The 24,367-nt window shown below is 46.3% G+C and overlaps 1 protein-coding gene across 1 annotated transcript in view; it reads left to right on the top strand.

Moving 5' to 3' along the window:
* TAF1C (TATA-box binding protein associated factor, RNA polymerase I subunit C) overlaps nucleotides 1-23,069 on the top strand; it is an 83,834-nt gene extending 60,765 nt beyond the window's left edge. Inside the window, exon 12 of the mRNA XM_077451174.1 lies at nucleotides 21,404-23,069. Coding sequence (XP_077307300.1) covers nucleotides 21,404-23,025 — 1,622 coding nt within the window. The 3' untranslated portion in view covers nucleotides 23,026-23,069. The remainder of the gene's footprint in view (nucleotides 1-21,403) is intronic.
* Nucleotides 23,070-24,367: the final 1,298 nt, after the last annotated feature.

Raw genomic sequence — 24,367 nt, 5'->3', positions numbered from 1 at the left:
GGAGAAGAGAGAGAGAACCGTTTGTGACACTGTTTCCATACGGAGAGAGTAAAAAGCATCGGTCCCAGGCATATACGCCTAAGCTGAGACATAGAGGAGGTCAGATCAGACCATAGCATGGAGCATGGATGGACCGGGGTGACCACACTCATTTCTAGCTCTGACCATCTACTGGTAGCAAAATATGACGACCAGGAGACAGCCGCCACTAGGTGCGACGCATAGTAATACTTCACGATATCGGGGGCTCCCAGTCCTCCATGAGATCGTGGAGCAAAAACCACCGTTTGGGCAATCCGATGCCCCTTACTCCCCCATATAAATTTAACAAAGGCTCGCTGAATATTCCTAAGCTGAGGCATGGAGATAGCAACTGGTAATGTTTCAAAAAGATATAAATACTTAGGGAGTATGGCCATTTTCAATACATTAATCCTACCCAAGAGAGATAGGGGGCAGGACGACCAACTTCTGAGTAGACTATGCGTTTCCGCTATTAAGGATATATAGTTAGCTTCATAAAGGGAGCCGTACTTGGCGGTCAGGTTAATGCCAAGATATTTGAGAGAAACGGGGCACCAACGGTAGGGGTACGTGGATTCCAAGGAAACTTGAATTGCGGGAGGGATATGAATAGAGAGCGCTTCGGTTTTAGACGTATTTACCTTATAACCCGAGAGCCTACCGAAGGAATCTAAAATAGTGTGAAGTTTGGGAAGGGAGGATAGGGGTTTCGTCAGTGTGAGGAGAATGTCGTCCGCAAAAAGAGACAGCTTGTATTCTTTCAGTCTGAGGGAGACTCCCCTTATGTCTGAATCCGCCCGTATAGCTGCAGCCAAGGGTTCTAAACATAATATAAACAACAAAGGAGATAGGGGGCATCCCTGTCTGGTACCATTACTATGTGTGAATAGCGGGGATCTGTAAGATGCCAATTGGACTTGGGACGCGGGAGACGAGTATAGGGCTTGCAGGGCTGATAAGAAAGAACCAGAAAGGCCAAAGCGCTTAAGCGTTGCAAACATGTAGGGCCACCCCAGCCTGTCAAAGGCTTTTTGTGCGTCTAAACTCAAAACAATAGCCGGGCGAGAAATTTTATCGAGTAGATCTATGAGGTCAATAGTGCGCCTGGTATTATCCCCAGCTCGTCTGCCCAGTACAAATCCCACCTGGTCATTATGAACCAGAGCAGGAATCAATAAGGAAAGCCTATTAGCTAAAATTTTGGTGAAGATTTTATAGTCGGAGTTGAGTAAGGCTATGGGTCTGTAATTATCTGGCAGTGTAGGGGATTTACCCGGTTTCGGGATAACTGTGATATGTGCGTGGAGAAACTGAGAATGCAGAATATTGCCCCTTTGCAGGGAGGTAAAAAGATTAAGCAGATGGGGGCTTAGTGTCGAGAGAAAAGTTTTATAATAAACATAAGGGAGCCCATCAGGACCCGGGGATTTATGGGACGGGAGGTCTTTTACAACCGCAGCCAGCTCCTCCGGTGTAACGGGGGCATTTAAGGTGTCTACTTGTGGGGAAGACAACACTGGTAATTTCAAGGAAGCGCAGAAATCATCAAAGCTACCTTGGGAGAACTCATGATTGGGGTCAGAAGCTAGGCAGTTATATAATTTTTTGTAAAAAGTGCCAAACACTTTAGTCATCGTCAAGGGGCAGTAAGTCGGAGTGCCGTCCGGCTGCAGCAGGAGGTCAGGGTAGGAGTGAAATGGGCGGGGCTTAAGCTTGTTCACCAACATCCTATGAGGCTTGTTGGCAAATTCATAGAACCTCTGTTTAGTCCAAAGCAGAGCCTTAGAACACTTGTGCATATCTAAGGACTTTAACCGTTCGCGGAGAGAGGTCACTGTGCGAAGACGCGGCACCGATGGGGAGGACACAAGCAGAGCTTCAGCTCTTTGCAATTGCGAGAGGAGGTCCAGTCTCTGCGCTGCCGAGTCCCGCTTAAGGCGAGAGCCAGCCGAGATACATAATCCTCTAAAAACAGCCTTGTGGGCCTCCCAAAGGGTGGACACGTCCCGCACCGATCCTTCATTAAGCTGAAAAAATTCGGCTAACCCGTGGGATAGATGAGTTTCGGTAACCGGATCGCAGAGGAGGAACTCGTTGAATCTCCAGTGGCAGGTCTTAGGTGTAGAGAGGGTGAGGACGAGGTCGAGCTGTACTGATGCGTGATCAGACCACGTTATGGGATTTAACTCCGAGGCCACTACCGACGTTAGGAGAGGCGCCGAAACAAAGATGTAGTCTAATCTAGAGTACATCTTGTGTGGGGGAGAGTAAAAGGAGAATTGCCGATGTGTAGGGTGTTTAATCCTCCAGGTGTCCAAAAAGTTATGAGACCTAATGAGCTTACGAAACGCAGCAGATTGACGTTCCGTTTTTAAAGAGGGATTGTCTGAAAACAGGGTCTGCCTATCCTTCCTAGCAGACATGGCCATATTAAAGTCCCCGCCAAGGATCATGAATGGCTGGGCATAGGTGCCCAGGCTGTCCAAGATCTCAGTGAGGAAGTGAATCTGGCCTGAGTTGGGAGCATAAACATTGATTATAGTAAGAGAACGAGATAAGTAGTCACAGTCCAGGAGAATGTATCTGCCCTGAGGATCAATAAATGAGGACTTAACCCGTAGCGGGCATGTATTTTTAATCAGTATTGCCACCCCGGCTTTACCAGAGGGGTCGGAGGCCATAAAAGAGACCGGAAAATGTTTGGCCGCAAATTTAAGAGATCCCCCCGGGCGAAAGTGGGTCTCCTGGACTAGGACCACATCCGCGTTAGAGGACTTGAACTCCTTCAAAGCCAACCAGCGCTTATGGATTGAGTTCAGGCCCTTAACATTGTAAGTAAGTACCCTCAGAGCCATCGTATAGAAATCGGAGAAAGCTTAAGACATCCGTAATATACATATAAAAAACGGACATAACCATACCAACCATAATGAAATCGGGACTCGCGGCGTGTCCTAGAAGTAAAAGGCAAATGAAGACATATAGTAACAACAATGCGATTATAAATTGTAGTAGAGTGCATCCAAATTGAACAAAAGATGAAAAAAAGGCCAAAAAATAGGCCTAGAAAATAGAAAAAAAAAACCTTACCAATAGAAAAAAGGCCTGGGGGGTAAAAACCACCCAGGAGTCCACAGCCGTAGCCATGGAACCAAAGAAGGCACATCAGGGGTTCCAGCTCACCTGGAGAGACCCCGCCACCTTCCAGCAAAAATTACAGGGAATAAGAGCAAAACACTGTAGTCCCAACAACCAAAAAAAAAAAATAAATAAATAAAAAGAACAGGGGCTGTGGAAAATAGAACCTGTAACTAAAGTTGCAAATATCCCTTGTTAAAGAGGAAACATGGTGAGATAGGGGCCGAGGCCAAGAGCAGCCAAACATAACACATGGAAGCTTCCATCAGGGGGGGAGTCTAGGATGCAGGTTACGTTGAGGGGTAGAAAAGGATTTCTGCTGCTTCTGGCGTGCAGGGGTCCAGATCCGAGCAGGAATGGAGGAGGGTCTGGGCGTCGTCGGAAGCGGCATGGGGTCTTCGTTTGGAAGCGGTGGTAGGCCCAGGTTGCGTATGAAAGCTTCACTCTCCTGAAGATCTCTCATAGAGTATTGAATCCCATCTTTAGTAGCAGAAAGGCGGAAAGGAAACCCCCAACGATATGGAAACTGATGATTTTGTAGATGGGCAGTCACGGGGCGAAAGCTGCGACGTTTGGCAAGAGTAATAGGGGATAAGTCACTAAAAATTTGTATCTTGGCTCCTTTAAATTCCTAACGGGATTTGTTCCGGGTGGCCATGGTCAAAGCCTCTTTGCTATCGTAGTAATGAAAGCGTACGATAATGTCTCTGGGATTGGCTCCGGCAGGCGGTTTTGGGGCCAGGGATCTGTGGGCCCTATCCATTCTCCAGTCTATGTCCGGGACTTTAGGGGCAACAACGTTAAAGAGGCTGAGTAGGTATGGTTTGATCTCCCCCTCACTAATAGCCTCCGGAACGCCTCTGATCCGAAGGTTTTGGCGACGTTCCCTATTCTCCAAATCTTCCTGTTGGGATTGGAACTGAGAGACCGATTGTTTCAGACCGGCGTTGTCTTCTTCCAAAATGTGGACATATTGTATTAGGTCATCAAATTTGGTTTCCAGGACATCAGTCCGTTCTCCAATCTGGGCAAGCTCTCCCCGCAGTTCATGGGCCAGCTTACCCATTTCCTTTGAAACATTGCTCGTCAAGTCTTGTAGGAGAACTCGCAGTTTATCGTCAAGTACATCAACTGTGACCGGGGCCGACATTGTGTCTGAGTGGCTGCGTGACAAGGAATATGGACTGTCGTGCGCCGATGTTTGGGATGTCACTTGTGCATACGTGAAGGAACCTGGAGAAGGGGCTGGGGAGACCGGCCTGCTTAAAAATCGATCCAGAGTCTGTGTCTGTAAGGGCCGCAAATCCGGGGACGTAGACTGAGGAAGGTGTTTCGGCCCGTATTTCACCATGAGGCGTTGGGACTAGGCGTATAGTCAGTTACATGTGGTGTTTCCCATAGAAAAGTAGCGACTGTAAGTAGCACGGGAGCATTGGAAGGCGGCTAAGGCCTATGTAGGATGATCACATGGCTGTCAAACAAGCGGGACCCAAGATGAGACCCCAAGATAGTATGCTGCCGTTCAGAAGGTCTTAAACCAACCGTGGGGGGGGGGGATGGAGCAGGAGTGCAGGCCGCAGCAGACAACTGTGAGGGGAGGGAGATGGAACAGGAGGGCAGTCCGCAACAGTCCCAAACAGCCAGGGGGGGGAATCCAGACCCCACTGCCCCACTGGGTGGTACAAGGGAAGAGGACACCAGTTAGGGCAGGAACCAGGGCAAATAGCAAGCAGGTACAGGCCACAGGTAGTAGGAGAAGGAGATGGGTGAACCAAGATGGCCGCTGAGCAGGCCGAGGGCAGGTGCAGGGCAGGAGGGTGGGAGTGATGTAGGCAGGCAGATACTCAGGAGGGCTGCTATGTGCAGCTGAGGCAGGGATCAATGCCTATTCTGGATGGGGCAGCAATCCGGCCATAGAGGAGGGAGAGCAGCTATGCTGGTAGAGGCCTCGGGTGGAGCAAGATGGCCGCCGGAGCTCACCTTCCTAGCTGGGGCCTGGGCTTCCTTTCTGGCATCCGAGTAACGGTCAGCGGGGGTCCGGTGTAGGAGAGGCTAACCCAAGGGGTCCGCGCCAGGTGTCCTCTGCAGTCCCAGCCGGGATGGGGCCTAGGATGCGCCGTCCAAGGCTCCGTGGGTCGGTGTAGGCCGCAAGATGGCGTCGTCCGGCCTGCCTCACCGCTCGCCTCCGCGGAGTGAGAACGGCGGCGGATTCAGCAAGAATATCAGCTCCGTCCGGAGCTCTGATGGCCCACCGACGAGATGGAGAGGTCGGTGGGCAGAAAAAGGTTGCGGCGGCCGAGGATGGAGTGCGATGGAGCTAGGCCTCAGCGGAGCTCTCTCCAGGCACGTCCGTTGTCCTCGGCTTCCGGCCACGCCCCTCCATCGATTTGCATTTTAATGAGTGAAATAAGTATTTTACCCCCTTCACAAAACATGACTTGGTACTTGGTGGAGAAACCCTTGTTGGCAATCACAGAGGTCAGACGTTTCTTGTAGTTGGCCACCAGCTTTGCACACATCTCAGGAGGGATTTTGTCCTCTTTGCAGATCCTCTCCAAGTCAGTAAGGTTTTCCAGGCTGCCGTTTCGTAACTCGAACCTTCAGCTCCCTCCACAAATTTACTATGAGATTAAGGTCTGGAGACTGGCTAGGGCCACTCCAGGACCTTAATGCTGTGCTTCTTCTGGAGCCACCCCCTTCTGTTGCCTTGACCGTGTGGTTTGGGTCATTGTCCTGCTGGAATACCCAACCATTTTCAATGCCCTGGCTGAGGGAAGGCTGTTTCACGGTACATGTCCCCCCGTCCATCGTTCTTTTGATGCGGTGAAGTTGTTCTGTCCCCTTAGCAGAAAAAACATCCCCAAAGCTTAATGTTTCCACCTCCATGTTTGACGGTGGGGGATGGTGATCTTGAGTTCATAAGCAGTATTCATCCTCCTCCAGACACGGCGAGTTGAGTTGATGCCAAAGAACTTTTGGACTCATCTGACCACAAAACTTTCACCCAATTTTCTGAATCATTCAGATGTTCATTAGCAAACCTCAGACAGTCCTGTACCTGGGCTTTCTTGAGCAGGAGGACCTTGCGGACGCTGTTGGATTTCAGTCCTTCACGGTGTAGAGTGTTACCAATGGTTCTCTTGGTGACTATGGTCCCAGCTGAGATCATTGACAAGAATCCCCTGTGTAGTTCTGGGCCGATTCCTCACCGTTCTCATCATCATTGAACCTCCACGAGGTGAGACCTTCCATGGAGCCCCAGACCAGAGGGAGATGACAGTTATTTTGTGTTTCTTCCATTTGGGAATAATCGCACCGACTGTTGTCACCCCTCTCACCAAGCTGCCTGGCGATGGTCTTGTAGCCCATTCCAGCCTTGTGTAGGTCTACAATCGTGTCACCGACATCCTTGGACAGCTCTTTGGTCTTGGCCATGGTGGAGAGATTGGAATCTGATTGATTGCTTCTGTAGACAGGTGTCTTTTTATACAGATAACAAGCTGAGATGAGGAGCACTCCCTTTAAGGGAGTGCTCCTCATCTCAGCTTGTTACCTGTATAGAAGACACCTTGGGAGCCAGAAATCTTGCTGATCAAAAGGGGAATCAAATACTTATTTCACTTTGGTCTTGGCCATGGTAGAGATATTGGAATCTGATTGATTTTGTGAAGAGGCACTCCCTTTAAGGGAGTGCTCCTAATCTCAGCTTGTTACCTGTATAGAAGACACCTGGGAGCCAGAAATCTTGCTGATTGATAGGGGGGGTCAAACACTTATTTCACTTTTGTCTTGGCCATGGTAGTGAGATTGGAATCTGATTGCTTCTGTGGACAGGTGTCTTTTTATACAGGTAACAAGCTGAGATTAGGAGCACTCCTTTTAAGGGAGTGCTCCTAATCTCAGCTTGTTACCTGTATAGGAGACACCTGGGAGCCAGAAATCTTGCTGGTAGGGGATCAAATCCTTATTTCACTTATTAAAATCCAATTTATAACTTTTTTTGAAATGTGTTTTTCTGGATATTTTTTTTGTTCTGTCTGTGTTTAAAATAAACCGACCATTAAAATTATAGACTGATCATTTGTTTGTCAGTGGGCAAAACGTAGAAAATCAGCAGGGGGTCAAATACTTTTTTCCCCTCGCTGTATTGTTATCACATAGGGGGCTCTGTTATTCACCATAAGCTCTTGCTATCGACGCCCACCATGCCAGTCCCCGGTCCGCAGGATGGACAGCAGAACCCGGGATACATTACAGGGGAAGTCCAGGAGTACCTTTTTACAGCCAGCCCAAAACAATTTTAACAGAAAGTCAACAGTTTTGCTTGACGGTTATAAGGCCCGGCTAATGTATTTTAACCACTTCCCCACCGGTTCATGATGATTTATGTCGGCAGAATGGCATGGACAGGCAAATGGGCGTACAGGTATGTCCCTTTGAATTTGAATTTGCTGCTGTGCCATCACGTGCGCGCCTCCGCCGGCACGTGTGCCAGTCAGAACGCCCATGAGTCCGACTGCGGGATCCCGCGGACTTGAACGCCGCGGGGATACCCGCGATCGTCTAACGGGGAGATGCCAATGTAAACAGCATCTCCCCGTTCTGCCTAGCAACAAGTGACACTGATCTCTGCTCCCCTGTGATGTGTAAAACACAGCCACGCCCCCCACAATTAGAAACACGCCCCTAGGACACACTGCCACCTCCTGGGTAACCCCTTCACTGCCAGTGTCATTTACACAGGAATCACTGCATTTTGTATAGCACTGATTGCTGTATAAATTACAATGGTCCCAAAAATGTGTCAAAAATGTCCGATGTGTCCGCCATAATGTCGCAGTCACGATAGAAATCGCTGATCGCTGCCATTACTGGTTAAAAAAAAAAAAATTTTATATAAAAATGCAATAAAACTATCCCCTATTTTGTAAACGCTATAAGTTTTGCACCAACCAATCAATAAACGCTTGATTTTTTTTTTTTTTTTTTTTACCAAAAATATGTAGAAGAATTGGCCCCTTTCACACTGAGGCGTTTTTAAGGCGTTTTAGCGCTAAAAATAGCGCCTAAATAACGCCTGAAATAATCCTGCCCCAGCATTCTCAATGTGGAAGCCTGAGGTGCTTTCACACTGAGGCGTTGTGCAGGCTGTGCGTTGGGAAAAATCCTGCAAACAGCTTTTTTGGAGCATCTTTTGGGCGCTTAAAATAGCGCTGTAAAAACGCCTATCCCCATTGAAATGAATGAGTAGCGCTGTAAAAACGCGGTAATAACGCTTTAAAAACGCCCAGAATCTATGGGAAGGTCACATGACCACAGTACAGTGTAGGATGCTGGAAAGGAAGTGATGTAAGGGGGTGGAGTTGTTTGATGATTCCAACGCTTCAAAAGCGCTTCAAAAACGCTATAAAAACGTATGGGCGGTAGCGCTATTTTTAGCGCTAACGCTACAAAAACGCGGTAATAACGCTATGTGTTTTTAGAGCAGTTTCTAAACGCCCCAGTGTGAAAGGGGCCAAACTGAGGAAAAAAAGTTTTTTTTATATATTTTATGGGGAAAAAAAAAAGGACGTCAATTTTTGTTTGGGAGCCACGTCGCACGACCGCGCAATTGTCAGTTAAAGCGACGCAGTGCCGAATCGCAGAAAAGTGCTCTGGTCTTAAGCCAGCGAAATGGTCCGGGACTTAAGTGGTTAATGCTCTTGCTACCATCAGCTGTTTATAAAGAGTGCTGATAGACAAGTGGTTAAAGCTGAGAAACCTGGTGTGTACAGCAAGTTTGCAAAAAAGTGGCAATGGTGGTGGTGGTGGTGGTGGTGGTGGTGGTGGTGGTGGGGGGGGGGGGGGGGGAGAATGGTTGCAACCAAGCGGCGCTTCCCCTTTTTGGGTGAACTTCCACTTGAATGACTTTCTTCCAAAGCCAATTCTGATAATTCTATCCTACATGTAAAAATCATCTTTTTTTTTTTTTGCTAGAGAATTACTTCCAAAATGTTTTTTTTTTTTTAGCACAGACCCTAGAATGGTGGTTGTTGCAACTTTATGTATCGCATGGTATTTGTGCAGCAATATTTTTTTTAAACGCTTTTTTTTTTGGAAACAAAAATGGAAAATTGTATCATACTTACCGAAATTTTCCTTTCCTGGTGTCTATCCATGGCAGATACAAACAAACCCAAGGATAAACCGAGGAAAAAAAAAACAAGTCTTATGCCACGTACACACGATCGGAAATTCCGGCCAGAAAAAGACAGATGAGAGCTTTTCATCGGAAAAAATGCGACCGTGTGTACGCTCCATCGGAATTCAGCTGTCCGGATTTCCACCAGCCAAAAATTGATAGCATGTTCTCAATTTTCCCCGACGGAAAAACTTTCTATCGGTAATTCCGATGGTGTGTATGCAATTCCGACACACGCCAAAAATCACGCATGCTCAGATTTAACTACGAGACGGAAGCTATTGGCTACTGGCTATTGAACTTCCTTTTTCTAGTCGTGTTGTACGTCACCGCGTTCTAAACTATCAGAAATTTGATGTGACCGCGTGTAAGGAAGACAGCTTGAGCCGAATTCCGTCGGGAAAACCATCAAAGCTTTTTCCGACGAGAATTCCGATCGTGTGTTCGCGGCATTACTTACCACAAGCCTACAGACTACTAAATAACCTGTCTAACAGTATGCGTTAAAAGCAGGGGTTTAGTCTGCACACATTTGCAAATGCATGCGTAAGCCACAGAGCCCCACCAAGGCACCCCAGTATCTGTGGTACCTAGCACTAACTTTTAAGTGTCCCCACAGTGAAGGCACATGCATTCTGATGGAACCATACATGTGAGGTATCGCTACAGACATTAGAGCAAGCTCAATAATTATAGCCCTAGACCTCCTCTGTAACTCAAAACATGTAACCACTAAAAAAATTTAAAGGGGTTGTAAAGGTTTGTTTTTTATTTTCTAAATAGGTTCCTTTAAGCTAGTGCATTGTTGGTTCACTTACCTTTTCCTTCGATTTCCCTTCTAAATGTTTTTTTTTTTTTTTTCTTTTCTTTGTCTGAATTTCTCACTTCCTGTTCCTCCTCAGTAAGCTGTTCTGGCTGACTAAACACCGCTCGGATGATGGTGTGAAGTTTACTGAGGAGAAACAGGAAGTGAGAAATTCAGACAAAGAAAAAAAAACATTTAGAAGGGAAATCGAAGGAAAAGGTAAGGGAACCAACAATGCACTAGCTTAAAGGAACCTATTTAGAAAATAAAAAAAACTAAGCTTTACAACCCCTTTAAAGCATCACCTATGGGGATTTTTAAGTACTGAAGTTTGGCGCCATTCCATGAACGTATGCAATTTTGAGGCGTGACATTTTGGGTATCTATTTACTTGGCGTAACTTCATCTTTCATATTATGTAAAAAAAATTAGGCTAACTTTAATGTGTTTTTTTTTTTTGATTTTGTTTTGTTTTCTTTTTGATGAAACTGTTTTTTTTCCCCCAAAAAAACATGTTTGCAAATTTTCTGTGCAAATACCGTGCCAGTTAAAAAGTTGCAACGGCCGCCATTGTATTCTCTAGGGTCTTTGCAAAAAAAAAACATACATGATGTTTGGGGGTTCTATGTAATTTTCCAGCAAAATAAATGATGAATTTTACATGTAGGAGAGAAATGTTAGAATTGTCCTGGATGGGGGAAGTGGTTAACTCTAAGGCTGGGTTCACACCGCTGCGATGCGGGAACGCCGCGAATCCGCGGCGTTTTCCCGCATCGCACGACTCCCGCCGGCAGTTCACACTGCCCTATGCGAACGGCTGGGAGTGTCAATGATATGTTAATGACACCCCCAGATCCGATCGCATATCGCAGTGCGATCTGCCGACTCGCACAGGAATCGGATCGCATGGTGTGAACGCCCATGCGATCCGATTCTGCTGCGGACCAAAAAAAGGGTCCCGTGCGAGTTTGCTGCGGGAGCGATGCGAATTCAGCCATACTATCTGTATGGCTGAACTCGCATCGCTACGGAGATCCGACGTGATTTGCACTGCAGTGCGGTGCGAATTACGTCCGGATCTCCCGTTCGCAGCAGTGTGAACCTGGCCTTAGGCTGCATTCACACCTGAGCGTAGCGTGTTGAGCGTTTTTACCGGCGTTTTGTCGCGCGACAACGAGCGTTTTGTCACACTACAACGCGCGACAACGAGCGTTTTGTCACACTACAACGCGCGACAACGAGCGTTTTGTCATACTACAACGCGCGACAACGAGCGTTTTGTCATACTACAACGCGCGACAATGCGCGTTTACATACAGCTTTTTCAGGCGTTTTTTAACTTCCGCGTTTTTTTTCAGCCAATAGGAAAAATATTTTTCATCTGCTTATTTTTTCTTGAGCAGATACAGCGTCAAAACGCCAGTAGAAACGCTCGTTGTCGCGCTAAACGCTCGAATCGAGCGTTTCCATTCGTTTCTATGGGAATGAAAACGCCCAAATCAGCCCAATTCGCGCGACAAAAAAGGGTCCGGAACTTGTTTGAGCTTCAGGCGTAGGGCTTCAGGCGACATGGAGTGGAGATGTGAACCGTCTCCATTGAGAATAATGGATTTTTTCCCCTCCAGCGTTTTGTAGCTTCAGGCGTAGGGCTACAAAACGTTCAGGTGTGAACGGGCTGTAAACAGGTAACCTGTAAAACTTTTAAAAGCGTCAACTATGGAGATTTTTAAGCACCCAAGTTTGGCGCCATCCCACGAGTGTGCGCAATATTAAAGCGGGGTTCCACCCTAAAGTGGAACCTCCGCTGATCGGATCCCTCCCCCCCTCTGGTGTCACAATTGGCACCTTTCGGGGGGGGGGGTGCAGATATCTGTCAAAGACAGGTATTTAGACCGACTTCCGGGCATAGACTCCCCAACCCCCCCCAACAGCATTCTCCTATTATATGGAATACCATGGGAGGGCAGGTATGCTGGCATGGATAGGCACCAGGAAAGGAAAATTACGGTAAGTGTGATACGATTTTCTGTTTTCCTGGTGCCTCCATGGCAGCATACCTGTGATAAAATAAATAGCTAACAACAGGGTGGGTAATGCTCATAAAGAAAAATGTATTGAGGAACCGCAAGAGCTGACTGAATCGCCCTTCTCCCAAAATCCACTGTAGAATCAATTCTGTTGTGCCGCATGAACGTGTTTGGGGATGACCAAGTGGCCACTTTGCAAATGGTTTCTAGAGAGAAATTCGCCCTCGCTGCCCATGATGAAGAGACGGCTCTCGTTGAGTGGGCTTTCACCGCCGGAGGATCCATCCCTCTAGCTCTATACGCCTTTGTGACGTTGTGGGGCTTTGTGGTGTAATATGAGGTTACAGACATCATTCAGATATCAGCATTTTTAGCCGGCGATTCCCTGCACCATAAGAACGATCATATTGGCTGTTCCGCCGATTGATCGTTCTTGCGGGAGGGGACGCCCTCCCGCCGCCCTATGGTGAGTCGGTCACAGGATCCGCCGGCCCCCCGGATGATACCATAGAGATTTCCGGCAGACCAGATGGTCCCTGGAGTCTTTATGATCGTTCGGAGGACGGGTGCGATGTTATGACATCATGCCCGGCCTCTGCATTCAAATTAACGGTGCCGCCTTGGCTGGGAAGCCAGGATCGTTGTTTTTGGGGGGGGGATTTTAGGCTTCCCAGCCTAGAGGTGAGATGCGGGGTCTTATTGACCCCCATATCTCACTGTAAATAGGTCCGATCGTGCCATATTCCTATTACAAGGGATGTTTACATTCCTTGTAATAGGAATAAAAGTAATCCATTTTTTTTTTTAAAGTGTTAAACTAAAAAAATAAAAATAAAATTAACAATAGAAATTTTTTTTTTAAAGCGCCTCTGTCCCCGTGAGCTCGTACGCAGAAGCGAACGCATACGTAAGTCCCACCCACATATGAAAACGGTGTTCAAACCACACATGTGAGGTATCGCCGCGAACCTTAGAGCGAGAGCAATAATGCTAGCCCTAGACCTCCTCTATAACCCAAAACATGTAACCAGTAAAAAAAAAAATTTAAAGCGTCGCCTATGGGGATTTTTAAATACCAAAGTTTGGCGCCATTCCACGAGCGCGTGCAATTTTGAAGCGTGACTTGTTGGGTATCTATTTACTCGGCGTATCTTCCTCTTTCACATTATGCTAAATAATTGGGCTAACTTTACTGTTTTTTTTTTCGGTTTTTTTTTTTTCGTTTTTTTTTTTAAAAGCATGAAACTGTGCGAGATAAAAAGTTGCAAGGACCGCCATTGTATTCTCTAGGGTCTTTGCTAAAAAAAACATATATAATGTTTGGGGGTTCTATGTATTTATTTTTCTAGCAAAAAAATTATGAACATGTAGGAGAGAAATGTCAGAATTGGCCGGGATGCGAAGTGGTTAAACAGTCTGATGCTGACAGGTTAGAAAGTGTTCTTACATGAGACATTTTTTGGCCAATCGCTTTTACATTCTGGGGGGGGGGGGGGGGGGCGGACACCTCTGTTCCGGCTGAGGTGCACCCTGATCCCACCCAGTTGTGTGAAAATAGCAAATTAATATTCACTAATGTTTTTCTGGTTCTCCTCCTGGCCACCTTCCCGTCTGTTTCCCACAGAGGCTGGGAGGGCACCCCCCCCCCCCCCCCCCCCCGTCTCCAAGTCATTGCCCATAGCTCTTAGAGGGACATTTTATTTATTTATTTTTTTCAAATGACAATTTTTTTTTCAATTGCATTTTAGTGTAAATATGAGATCCGAGGTCTCTCTGACCCCAGATCTCATATTTAAGAGGGCCTGTCATGCTTTTTTTCTATTACAAGGGATTTTTACATTCCTTGTAATAAGAATAAAAGTGACACAACATTTTTTTTAAAAGAACAGTGGAAAAAAAAAAAAAAGTTAAAATAAGAAGAAAAAATAATAATTTTTAAACGCACCCTGTCCTGCCCGCATATAAAAATCGGTGTTTGAACCACACATAGGAGGTAGCACCGTGATCGGGGTAGAGCGAGAGCAATAATTCTAGCCCCAGACCTCCTCTGTAACTCAAAACATGCAACCTGTAGAATTTTTTTAAACGTCGCCTATGGAGATTTTAAAGGGTAAAAGTTTGTCGCCATTCCATGAGCGGGCGCAATTTTGAAGCGTGACATGTTGGGTATCAATTTACTCGGCGTAACATTATCTTTCACAATATAAAAAATAATTGGGCTAACTTTACTGTTGTCTTATTTTTTTATTAACTAAATTATTTTTCCCAACAAAAGTGCGCTTGTAAGTCCGCTGCACAAATACGGTGTGACAGACAGTATTGCAACAACCACCATTTTATTCTCTAGGGTGTTAGAATAAAATATATATATAATGTTTAGGGGGTTCTAAATAAAGGGAAGAAGAGGCAGGTAATATAAACAGGCAGAGGAAGCTTCATTAGCATTGCTGGTTTGTCATACCAACGGCGACCACAAGAGGGCGCCAGATTCCAGAAGGAATCATAGGACCGCAGAAGGCCTCAAAGCCGCGGCCTAAATTTTCAGCCGCCGGCGGAACGGCCCGACGCGATCACGCTGGGGGGGTCTACAGAGACAGGATACCCCCAGCTGTGCTGCCCCAGGCACAAGGTCGCTATTTCTAGTCGCAAATGCGACCTGGCGCCCGGGTTTTGTCGAGCCCTGCTATAAATATTAAAGCACAGAGGGGTTTATTTACTAAAGTCAAATCCACTTTGCACTAAAAAATTTACTGCAAGTGCTCTTGGAAATGCAGTCGCTATAGATCAGAGGGGAAGATGCAAGGAATATATAAAAAAAAAACAGCATTTTTGCTTGCATATGATTGGACGATAATATCGGCAGAGCTTCCCCTCAGATCTACAGCGACTGAACTTCCAAGTGCACTTGAAGTGCACTTTTAGTGCAAAGTGGATTTGCCTTTAGTAAATCAACCCCAATATTCTAAATACCTCAAGAATGCACAAGGCTAATTTATTATGTTCTGGCCGAGAAACTTGTGAAACATTTCACAACCAGGAACAATATCCGGAGAATCAAACTCCAAAAAATCTGTCTCTTCCATCAACTTATATATGATTTATGTTGCCTGTATACAGTACTACAAGTCTGCGTAATTCACAGCTGGAGTGTAAACCCCATATCCTGTTCCATTTAGATACTATATTGCCTGTTAAAGCTTAAAGTGGTGTTGCCACCAAAAAATAAAAAAAGTGTTTAAAATTCCTTAAAATAACTGAAAAAAAAAAACATTTTTACTCACCTCTAAATACCTGTTGCTAGGGGGGTCCCTCGTAGTCTGCCTTCTTCCTTGCCTGGGCTGGTGACATCACTTCCCCTCGCGCCGCACAGTCATCTGGGACCTGTCAAGTGTCCCAGATGACTGTGCGGCGTATCACGGCGCCCTGCGCCGCTCGCGCATGCGCAGTGGGTGCTCGGCTGTGAAGCCACAGCCGGGTGCCCACAGTACGAGGCCGGACACCTCTGTTCCGGCTGGGGTGTTGAAAGGTAGATCATTACCTGGGTTGGCGTCGGGCAACTTTTTTCTGTGTTCACCAACCATCCAAATCCCTTTAGGGTGTACAGGAGAATTTCTCTGTGTTTCAGACGCTGCGTTGGACTGGGGGCTAGCGGTAGGATGCCCTCTGAAAAGTGAAAGACTCAAAGTCCTCTCTCCCGTAGGGGAGCCAGGAGTGCGATCAACACTTTCGAAAAAAAATTCTTGGGAGTGTGCACAGCCCGAAAGGGAGGCACTGGAACTGGAGGTGTATGGGACCTACTGCGACCCTTAGACATTTCTGAAAGGCAGGAAGAATGGGGACATGAAAATATGCGTCTTGCAAGTCCCTCGAGATCATCCAGTCTCCTGGTTGGACCATCTGGATGATAGTTTGTAAGGCTTCCATTTGGAAAGAGTCCAAATGAATGAAACGATTTAATCTCTTCAAATCCACTGCCGGTCTCCATCCTCCACTCTTCTTGGGGATAAGGAAGAGAGGAGAATAGAATCCTGTGAATTTCTCAGAGTGAGGGACAGGGACTACTGCTTGCTGCTCCTGTAATAGGTGACGGTATTTCTGCAGAGCCTCCGCCTTTTGCAGCGAAGCTGGTTGGTTCGTCAGAAAGAAAGAATCTTGTGGGAGACGATCTAGGAATCTCACCTCTAGCCTGAAGTTGGGGGAAAAAAACGAAAAAAAAAACGATCCCGACTTCCCAGCCGAGGCAGCGCCATTGGTTTGAATGCAGAGGCCGGGCGTAACGTCATAACATCGTGCCCGGCCTCCGAACGATCATAGAGACTCCGGTGACCATCTGGTCTGCCGGAAATCTCTATGGTCACCATCCATAGAAGCACCGGAGGGAGGTGGGGGGGGGGGGGGGTGTGTCCCCTCTCACCATCTGTAAGAATGATCAAGCGGCAGAACAGGGAATCGCCAGCTGAAAAAAAAACGATATCTGAATGATGCCTCTAGCTACAGGCATCATTCAGATATACCCGCTCAAAGTCAAGGACGCCCTGGGACATACCTTGGACAGGAAGTGGTTAAAGAGGAGGTCTTGGGCTAGAATTATTGTTCTCGCTCTAGCGATACCTCACATGTGTGGGTTTAACAGTGTTTACATATGCAGGCACAATGTGTGTCCACTTCTGTGTGTGAGCACGCAAGGACTCAGGCTTTTCAATTTTTATTTTTTTTTTATTTATTTTTTTCATTGTTTTATTTTACTTTTTCTTTTTGTTTATTTTGACACTTTCCCATAAAATAAAAATAAAAATAAAATTGGATTATTTTTATTCCTATTACAAGGAATGTAAACCTCCTTTGTAATAGGAATAGTGCATGACAGGTCCTCTTTACAGAGAGCTCTGTTAGACCCCAGATCTCTCCTCTAGGCTGGAAAGCCTCAGATAAAAAAAAAAAAAACAATCTTGGCTTCCCAGCCAAAGAAATGGCAGTGTTTATATCTGCTGATGCCGGACGTCATAAAGTTGCACCTGGCCACCGAAGGTCATAGAGATGACCGGGTACCATCTGGCCCACGGTATTCTCTATGGTAAACGGGCACCGCTTCCTGCTGATTCATTCTGTGGCTCGCCGATCCCACAGGAGGACGGGGGGGGGGGGGTAAAGGAGCAGTTTCATTAGCATATTGGTTGGGGGGGTCGTGAAGGAGGAACCAAGGAAGGAAAAATATAAACCATTTAACCCTTTTGCTGCTGGAGTTCTTTGTGTTTTTTTTTTTTACGGGTTTAAAAATAATTTTAGACCTTAAGATTAGGAAAACAAAAAGTTATATATTTTCTTGAAAGCAGACACCCCCGAGAATAAAATGGTGGCAGTTCCATTTTTTTTTTATTTATTACTCTGTCAGAGCAACCGTTTATGAAACACAACATCGGCGTAAAGGGGTTAAAGAGAACCTGTCACAAAAAATAATCACAGGGGACTTTTTGTCTCCTATGTGATTAAAAAAAAAAAAAAAAAAAGGTTGCCCACTGGACACGTACACCCCCTTCCTGCCCAAGCCAATTTTCAGCTTTCAGCCCTCTCACACTTTGACAGTTACTTAGTCAAGCAACACTGTACCCATATACGGTGTGTGCTTTTTTTTTTTTTTCTCACACAAATAGAGCTTTTCTTTGGGGGTATTCAACCACTTGCCAACCAGCTGCCGCAGTTGTACTGCGGCAGAATGGCACGGCTGGGCAAAACGGCGTTATGTAACGACGCTTCTCCCTGTGGCCACTAGGGGCGCAGGCATGCCGCCGCTTGCCCACAGAGCCGATGCGAGTGCACGGCAGTCGCGATCGCTTGGGGCACACCGAGAACCGGGTTCTGTGAGTGTAAACACGCAGTTTCCGGTTCTCTGAGGGGAGAAGAGAGAGATTGTCTGTTCATACAGAGCGATCTGTCATCTCCCCTGCACAGTCCCCTCCCCCTTCAGATAGAACACACACTAGGGAACACAATTAACCCCTTGATCGCCCCCCCCCCCCAGTGTTAACCCCTTCTCTGCCAGTGACATTTTTACAGTAATCAGTGCGTTTTTATAGCGCTGATTGCTGTATAAATGCCAATGGTCCCAAAAATGTGTCAAATGTGTTCGGCATAATGTCGCAGTCCTGATAAAAATTGGAGATTACCGCCATTACGAGTAAAAAAAATTATAATAGAAATGCCATAAAACTTTCCCCTATTTTGTAGACGCTATAACTTTTGCGCAAATCAGTCACTATATGCTTATTGCAATATTTTTGGTTAAAAAAAACACAATATGTAGAAGAATACATATCGGCCTAAACTGAGGGAAAAAAAATGGTTTCTTTAATATATTTTTGGGGGGATATTTATTATAACAAAAAGTAACAAATAATGCGTTTTTTTTTTTTTCAAAATTGTCGCTCTATTTTTGTTTATAGTGCAAAAAATAAAAATGAGCAGAGGTGATCAAATACCACCAAAAGAAACCTCTATTTGTGGGGAAAAAAGGACGTCAATTTAGTTTGGGTGCAATGTCGCACGACCGCGCAATTGTCAGTTAAAGCGACGCAGTGCCGAATCGCAAAAAAGTGCTCTGGTCAGGAAGTGGGTAAATCCATCCGGGGCTGAAGTGGTTAATCACCACTGGGGTTTTTCTTTGTTTTTTTTGGGCTATGAATACAAAAAGTGAACTGAACATTTTGAAAAAAAAAATGCATTTTTCTTTGTTTCTGTTAAATTTTGCAAATTAGTAACTTTTCTTTATACATTTTGCCCAGAATTTTATACTGCTACATATCTGAAAACAACCCAAATTGGTGTATATCACAGTGATGGAGAACCTTGGCACCCCAGATGTTTTGGAACTACATTTCCCATGATGCTCATCCACGCTGCAGTGTACTTGAGCATCATGGGAAATGTAGTTCCAAAACATCTGGGGTGGCAAGGTTCACCATCACTGTGATATCTTTGGTGAAAACAACCCAAATCGGTGTATATCACAGTGATGGTGAACCTTGCCACCCCAGATGTTTTGGAACTACATTTCCCTTGACGCTCAAGTACACTGCAGCGTGGATGAGCATCATGGGAAATGTAGTTCCACTCCAGTGTGAAAGCAGTCTTCATAAGTGATACAGAAAACTTCTTACACTTAAAGCGGAGGTCCACCCTAAAATGGACCTTCCGCTCATCGGAACCCTCCCCCCCTCCGGCGCCACAATTGGCACCTTTCAGGGGGGAGGGGGGTGCAGTTACCTGGATAATCCAGGTAACTGCACCCACTTCCGGGCTAGCTCTCTGCGGAAAGGGGCGTACATTACGCCCCTTTCCGCAAGTGCCCGCCCCCTTCCGCAAGTGCCCCGCTGCCTGCTGGGAAACGCACAGATCCCAGAGGCAGCGGGGACCGTCCTCATTGCGCAGCGCGGCTCGCGCATGCGCAGTAGGGAACTGGGAAATTAAGCCGAAAGGCTCCATTTCCTGATTCCCATACCCAAGATGGCGGCGGCGGCGGCAGCACTCGAGTGTCGATCTAGAGATCGGCTTCGGGTGCCGACATCGCGGGCGCGCTGGACAGGTAAGTGTCATTATTTTAAAAGTCAGCAGCTGCAGTATTTGTAGCTGCTGGCTTTTAAAAAAAAAAAAAAAAACGCGGAGTCCCGGCGGACTCCCGCTTTAAACATTTATTAAACAAAACAAACCTCCAATAAGTTTACTTGTATGTATGATCTAGATTAAAAAAAACAAAAAACCTATATATTAAATAAAAACAGGTAGTCAAAACTTTTGGACAAAAAAAAAAAAAAAAATGGGCTAACTTTACTGTTTTTATTTTATTTTTATTTTTTAAATGGTGTATTTTTTTCCCAAAAAAATGCATTTGAAAGACCTCTGTGCAAATGCCGTGTGACATAAAATATTGCAACAACCGCTATTTTATTCCCTAGGATCTCTGCTAAAAAAATATATATATTTTTTGGGGGGTCTAAGTGATTTTCTGGCAGAAAATACAGGATTTTTACTTGTAAGCAACAAGTGTCAGAAAATATTTAGTCTTTAAATGGTTAAACTGAGAACTTCTACACAGAGATGACTTCATTCATTCAGAAGTGTAAACATTGTATCATTAAGGGCCGGTTCACACAGCGAGCCGCGGCGAGGCGTCTCCGACTTCCTCGCCGCGACTTGCAGGGGGGTCAGCGGCGACTTGCAGAGGACTTCTGCATAGAAGTCAATGCAAGTCGCCCCCGAAGTCGCCCCCGAAGTAGTACAGGAACCTTTTTTCTGAGTCGGAGCGACTCGAGTCGCTCCTCTCAGAACGGTTCCATTGTACAGAACGGGGGCGACTTGCGGGAGCGAGGCGAGGCGAGCCGTGTCGCCTCGCCTCGCCTCGCAGTGTGAACCGGCCCTTAGTTCTTTTCTTGGCAGTCTGCCCAGAGTGGAGGAAAGTGTTGCTATGACAACTCAGACAACTCACACTGTAGAATCGGCTTTTTATTAACACAATCGGCCGATGCCGATTATTAAAAAAACTGCAAATATCGGCCGATATATCGGTCGACCTCTAATTGGAACACCTGAATCCAAATGATTTGGAGGGGCATCACAATACTTTTGGCAATATATCGCATACTATGTGTTTGTGTGTGTGTTTGTGTGTGTGTATATATATAATTATTTTAGATTTTTGGGGAGTGGGATGTTTACTAATATAGGTGGGGGGGGGGGGGGTGTTGAAGCGATCACTTCCATCCCACAGCCAACAGTCAGCTTTTTCTATTTGAACACACTAGGCTGGATTTACTAAAGGCAAATAGACAGTGCACTCGGCAATTTGCTCCAGAGCTTAGTAAATGACGTTGACCTCTGCAGACTTCCATCATCCAATCATGTGCAAGCATGTGTTTTTTTTGTGTAGCATGTATTTTTTTTTTTTTGCTTCATCTCATTTACTAAGCTCTGTAGAAACTGCACTTGCAGAATGCAGTCTATTTGCATTTAGTAAATCCACCCCATTCTGGGTGTGTGTAGAACCCACTGTCGTACAATGGTGGCAGCATAACAAAAAAACTTTACTATGTGACATAATGTGGAACATATTGGAAATAGATTCCTGGTGTACATACCGTTTATTCAGCAACTTGAAATATTCAAATACAGTTGACCAAAAAACATTGTTTCCCTTTTAAAATGTCTCACTTCCCTGAATTCTTTGTCTGTTCCCAGGATTGGCTGCAGCATGCACCGTTCTTAATCCCGAATTCCTGACGCTTTTCCACCTGACAGAGGCCGGTGATGTCTTTACTCAGCGGTTGGTATATAAAAAGTCTTTGGCTCCGAGCTCCAACCATTTTTTCGGGAGGAATCCGAGTTGCACAGTCGAGGGGACAGTGCCTAGTGGCACCCCAACAGAGCAGATTTCAGAAGCTGTCACCATTGAATTAGACACTTCTGGCCAAGACCCAGAAAGTGGATTAAATCCGGCAGCTGTAGAAGGTTCTCCTGAAACTGTCTCCACCAATGGAATTCATGCCACGGGTCCTATCTATGAGGTCATGTCTAGTTCTCCACCTTCGTTCAGCGCTAAGTCTAAACTTTCCTTCAACAAGTGGATCCATCGGCTACTCAAAATCTGTAAAGGAAGAGCAGAGGAGCTCCAGCGTCCGGGATGCCAGATAAACAAGTTGTTCAGTGCAGAAGAGTTACGGGAAACTCCTCAGGAGGTAGATCGATTGCGAGATTGCTTACGTCAAGGTATGAGAACGGGCAAACTCGTACAATTGGGCTCCACAAACAGGTCTGAGACAGTGGAGCTTTTGCACGTCGAGAACTGGAAAGACCCATTAAGCCAGAGGCTTACCGCAGCTTGGGAGGGACGGCTTAAACTGTTGTGGGATGATCACAAAGGCCTGAATAAGGTCAGCAAGATGCAGGCTCTTCGAGAGAAGAGACGAAGACAAAGGCTGCAGAGGGCTCAAAGCCAAAGCTCCTTAACGGGAAGTCTTTTGTCCTCTTGTAGTTTCCGTTCTGGTACTTACGAGACGGAAGCCAGTTCCCCGTGGTCTTACGATAGTGCCCCGTTGTCAGATGTGGACACGTCGATCTATTCTGCTGTCCATGAAACGCAAGGTAATGCGGTCTCTATTGAACAAATTTCTAACTGTAGTTTCCAGTCGGGGCCTTCCACAAGGCCAGACCTCTTCCGTGTTAGAGAGGCACAAGCCAACTTAAATGTAAGCCACTCTATATTATCAGAATCTTGTCCTATCATCTCCTCACAGTCCCTGCGCTCTAAGGGGATTCCTAAAGAAAGGAGGAGGACGCTTCAAGAGTTCATGACTTTCTATGGGGAGAGCAGAGACCCGCCAACTAGCGTTCCTACACAGATATTTCAGGAGACAGCTCTGTCCCAGAGCTCACAGACCCCCCCGCGGTCCGCACAAACTCTCCCAACGTGCACTGGGATGCAAACCCGCTCAAATCTTCCTCTGGGGACAACCTTCTCTCAGAGTTCCCAGACCCTCTCGCAAAGCTTGCAGCCACAGACCCCTCTACAGCGGTCTCGGACTCAAACTCTCTCAACGCTCGCTGGGATGCAAACCAGCTCACAGCTCTCTCAGGGGATGACCCCATCTCAGGGCTCCCAGACCCCTGTCCAGCCACAGACTCAAACTCTCTCAATGCATACTGGGATGCAACCCTGCTCACAGCTTTCTCAGGGGACAACCTTCTCTCAGAGTTCCCAGTTCCTCTCACAAAGCCTCCAGCCACAGACTTCCTCGCAGCGCTCAGCAATGCAAACCCGTTTGCAGCAGCCACCAGCTAAAAAGTTTCGTATGGGGTTCTAATGTTTTGCTCTTGTGGCAGATTCTCAACATCATCCTTCAGATAATTCCTTTGTGTGTGTGTGTGTTTTTTTTAAAGGGGTTCGTTTTTTATTTTCTAAATAGGTTCCTTTAAGCTAGTGCATTGTTGGTTCCCTTACCTTTTCCTTCGATTTCCCTTCTAAATGTTTTTTTTTCTTTGTCTGAATTTCTCACTTCCTGTTCCTCCTCAGTAAGCTGTTCTGGCTGACTAAACACCGCTCAGATGATGGTGTGAAGTTTACTGAGGAGGAACAGGAAGTGAGAAATTCAGACAAAGGAAAAAAAAATTTAGAAGGGAAATCGAAGGAAAAGGTAAGGGCACCAACAATGCACTAGCTTAAAGGAACCTAATTAGAAAATAAAAAACAAAACTTTACAACCCCTTTAAATTATTATTATTTATCTGCATTTGTAAGAAGTTTGCCCTTTGCTGATCAAAGTACATCTTTGGTTGATTTTAGAAGTGAAATTAAAGAGAACCTAAAGCGGTTGCAAACCCTTACCTATACCCAGTGCAGTGACTGGCCTCGGGTGATGCACAGAGATGGAACAAATCTTCCTTCATAAGTTGGATCTGTTTATCTAGAGCCGTCTGTACCCTTCATCCATTCAAAGTGCAGAATTTACACAGGATCTCTCAGCTCTGGAAAGCAGGGGGCAGAGAGCTGAAGTTACATCAGTGGACGAGCGCTGAGAGCTGATTGGTGGGAAGAGTCGCCTCCCCTTTCACACAGTAACAGAGCTGAGGCTATCAGTCAAAGGCTGTGCCCTCCCCTGTCACCTTTTTTTCTCTTGGTGTCAGGAAAACTTGTCAGAAGTGAGTCATACTGGAAGGAGGCAGCAGACAGAAATGACACTTAGTGCTCTGGATTGAGATAAATACACACTATAGAGGCGGGGCTGTCGATAGGGGGGTACCACCAGGCCTCCTGTAGGGGGCCCAGAGATCAGGGGGATCGATGCGGCAGGACAGGATTACAATTACAGAACATTGCACTGTGTCTGTTTCTCTCCTTCCAGCAGCTGAAAGCTGTTTTTCTCCCTCCCGCTGCCTTTCAGCTGCTTGAGGGAGAGACAAAGTGCATTGTTCTGTAATTGTCCTCCCATCCCAGCGCCACCAGTCCCTCTCCTTGGGCTGCCAACACCTGATTCCCCCCTGTCACTGTGCGGGCCTCCCCTCTCACCCCCCTCCCCCCCCCGCAGCACCACCAGCATCCCTCTCCTCCTGGCTGCTGTGGGGGAAGGGGCCAGTAAATATGTCATTTTCCAGCTCCTTCCTTTTTTTTGGATTGAACATAGTGAGCGCTTAGTAAACTGTGTTTCC

This window comes from Lithobates pipiens, unplaced genomic scaffold, assembly GCF_037356315.1.
Source record: "Lithobates pipiens isolate NorthernLeopardFrog02 unplaced genomic scaffold, aLitPip1_a1.2 Scaffold_23, whole genome shotgun sequence".
Classification (NCBI taxonomy): Eukaryota; Metazoa; Chordata; class Amphibia; order Anura; family Ranidae; genus Lithobates; species Lithobates pipiens.
The sequence above is the reverse complement of the archived record's forward strand: the minus strand, read 5'-3'. Positions and strand labels throughout refer to the sequence as shown.